Source organism: Priapulus caudatus, unplaced genomic scaffold (genome assembly GCF_000485595.1).
Source record: "Priapulus caudatus unplaced genomic scaffold, Priapulus_caudatus-5.0.1 Scaffold2634, whole genome shotgun sequence".
NCBI lineage: Eukaryota > Metazoa > Priapulida > Priapulimorpha > Priapulimorphida > Priapulidae > Priapulus > Priapulus caudatus.
The window spans coordinates 10,001-12,650 of record NW_014579695.1 but is presented as its reverse complement, the minus strand read 5'-3'; the positions used below and the strand labels follow the sequence as shown (position 1 = coordinate 12,650).

At 37.8% G+C, this 2,650-nt stretch overlaps 1 protein-coding gene and 1 non-coding gene across 2 annotated transcripts in view; one reads left to right on the top strand and one right to left on the bottom strand.

Annotated features, from left to right (window-relative positions):
• The window catches only part of LOC106818904 (splicing factor 3A subunit 3-like), a 9,802-nt gene extending 7,499 nt beyond the window's left edge, over positions 1 to 2,303 (bottom strand). The window contains exons 1-3 of the mRNA XM_014823574.1: positions 2,118 to 2,303; positions 735 to 782; positions 183 to 235 (exon numbers count right to left, since the gene is read on the bottom strand). Coding sequence (XP_014679060.1) covers positions 183 to 235; positions 735 to 782; positions 2,118 to 2,213 — 197 coding nt within the window. The 5' untranslated portion in view covers positions 2,214 to 2,303. The remainder of the gene's footprint in view (positions 1 to 182; positions 236 to 734; positions 783 to 2,117) is intronic.
• Positions 2,304 to 2,524: 221 nt separating this feature from the next.
• Positions 2,525 to 2,596, top strand: Trnaw-cca. Its single transcript has one exon. It is a non-coding gene; the product is annotated as a tRNA-Trp (tRNA).
• Positions 2,597 to 2,650: the final 54 nt, after the last annotated feature.

The window sequence follows — 2,650 nt, the reverse complement described above, 5'->3', positions numbered from 1 at the left end:
CCTTCGGCGATTTGCAACTAGGACCGTAAAGGCAGCACTCACCATGCTATAATGAAAAAGCTTGGAGAACCCTGTAACTATATAGATATTGAGATGCTGAGTTGGTACTTTATGGTGGGAAACGAAATAAAATGAAATTGAATTGATTGAGAGTAAGATGACGCCGTAGAATCTTGCCTCACCCATCTTTATCTTCGTATAGTTCCAAAAGTGCTGTTGTGTCATCCATGTACCTCTGAAAATAGTCACGTAACGAGCTTATGCATGATAGTTGTGATCATGGAATGATGGCCACAAATACAATGGCCACAAAGCGAGAGACAGTCGCAGTAAACGGTTTTCGGCGAAAATACCAGATTTTCACCGCTCATTATCTCAGCGTAGGGGCATCGTGCGGTTTGTTTTATATTAACAAGGTAGGACAGCTGATCAATAATACTGCAAAGAATCGTCAAAATAAAACCGGAAAAGTTTATTAATTCGACTAATACTGCAACATGGTTTCAGCATTTCACCGTTGATGTTACGCTCATTGCAGGATATTGACACTAACTTCATGTGTATAACATCTTCGGATTTTCGTAGACACGGCAGTAACAGTAAAAATATGACCCATCGATATGAATTAAATAAGCAACACTTCTCATTACAAATAAAGTACACCTTAATCTTGGCTAGCAGCTCTGTCAAATGAAGTAGCTAACTCGAGTTTTGTTCTTAAATGTCTCACTTACATCTAAAAGTGTCTTCTGCCTGTGATCGGAATTGATCGTTTCTCGACCCTGAAAAAATGCAGTAATTAGTTAATTTGAGACACACACAACAACAGACAGTGTATTGCTGCTCACATTGAAAGTTGGTTGTCGCGTGAAACAATTGTGTGATATTAGGCCATCCTTAAAAAATTCTATGTTTGCTGTCCCCTGACCCATGATTTTGTTAGTAGTAGGTAGGTCATTTTTTTGTGTGAGGCATAATAGTTATTTTAAGTCTGTCCTCATGTTTGCCACACATGCTTTGTGTTTCAGTCTTAACTATGGAAAATGTTAAAAAATAATAATATATGGAACTCAAAATGTCAAAAAAAACTTGGGTCGCGGCTATTTTCGTGGGTTGGTCGAAGGACAGCAATTTCCAAACATATAATTTTTTAAGGATGGCCTTACAACTAAGATATAGTATCAAGAGTGAATAATAGAGATCTATTATTCACTCCTGATAGCACTGTATGTGATACCGATCGATAATCTATTCATGGCTGTAACCTATGCTTATATATAGTCACACTCCTTCCCTATTATCTACTCCTGATATATATACATATATATCAGGAGTAGATAATAGGGAAGGAGTGTGACTTCAATAAACAAGGGAAAATTCGTCATTTACTAGCCTTAGAATATCTACGATTTACTACGCATATCTCAACCAACTTGAGCTCAAAGCGTACAGTACATTCGCCTAGCATTGTGCGAAATCGTTTCCTCGTATACACCCGCAATCCGGAGATACAGACTAAAACGTACAACACGATTTTAAAAAAGGCAGCCTTTTGCTCCGAGTTAGGCGGTTTACACATTCAGTTTGCTGGCAACATAATGGAAAATCGTGTTGTACGTTTTAGTCTGTATCTCCGGATTGTGGGTGTATACGAGGAAAGGATTTCGCACAATACTAAACGAATATACTGTGTACGATTTGAGCTCAAGTTGGTTGAGTTACGCGTAGTAAATCGTAGGTATTCTAAGGCTAGTAAATGACGAATTTCTCTTGTTTATTGAAGTCACACTCCTTCCCTATTATCTACTTCTGATACTGATAGTGATAGTGATAGTGATATATATTTATGTGTCAGTGTGTAGCGGCAGCCAGTGTAAAGGTGTTTGTTGTAGATAAGCATTTGAACGGCATTTACAGGAAATTGTCGGCAATAATAGGTGAAAGAGAGTAGAGAAACATTAAGACTTTGGTAGTAAATAGATTTCGTATTTATTTAGCATTATAGCCATTTATGATTATTATGATTATATTTTATTGAAACGATCCAAGGCAAGTGCCTGTGAGTGTGAGTGTGAGTGTGTCACAGTGTGTGTGTGATGCCCGGCCGGTCGACTTACTGTGGCTTTCTTCACAAGAGTTTCCTTCACCATTGCGTCAGTCAGTCGCTCTCTTTCCTCGTGATATCTTCTCTGTTGTTCTAGGAGAGTCTCCATTGCGAAAGGTTACAGAACAGTCGAGATAAATTAACAATTACAAAGAAAACATGAAAGATCTCGATCAAAACAACGTGAATGATTCCTACTCCCTAGGTGGCGGCACTTACAAACAAAAGAACACAATGAAGGAAAAAGCAACGCAAGGTGGGAGCAAATCTTATAAAATAATTATTTACACACGCAATCACAAGTAAGGAACATGAATTTGTACTTGATATACTAACTTCTAGTGTGATAAAACGCAAAGAAACAGATTACACAATAATAATGCGACAAATAATATTTGTATCGTATGTTCCTTAGTAGAAGACTCCGTGGCGCAACGGTAGCGCGTCTGACTCCAGATCAGAAGGTTGCGTGTTCGAATCACGTCGGGGTCATACATTTTTTCTCTCTATTTTAATGTTGTATGTAAATTCTTCGTATTTTATATT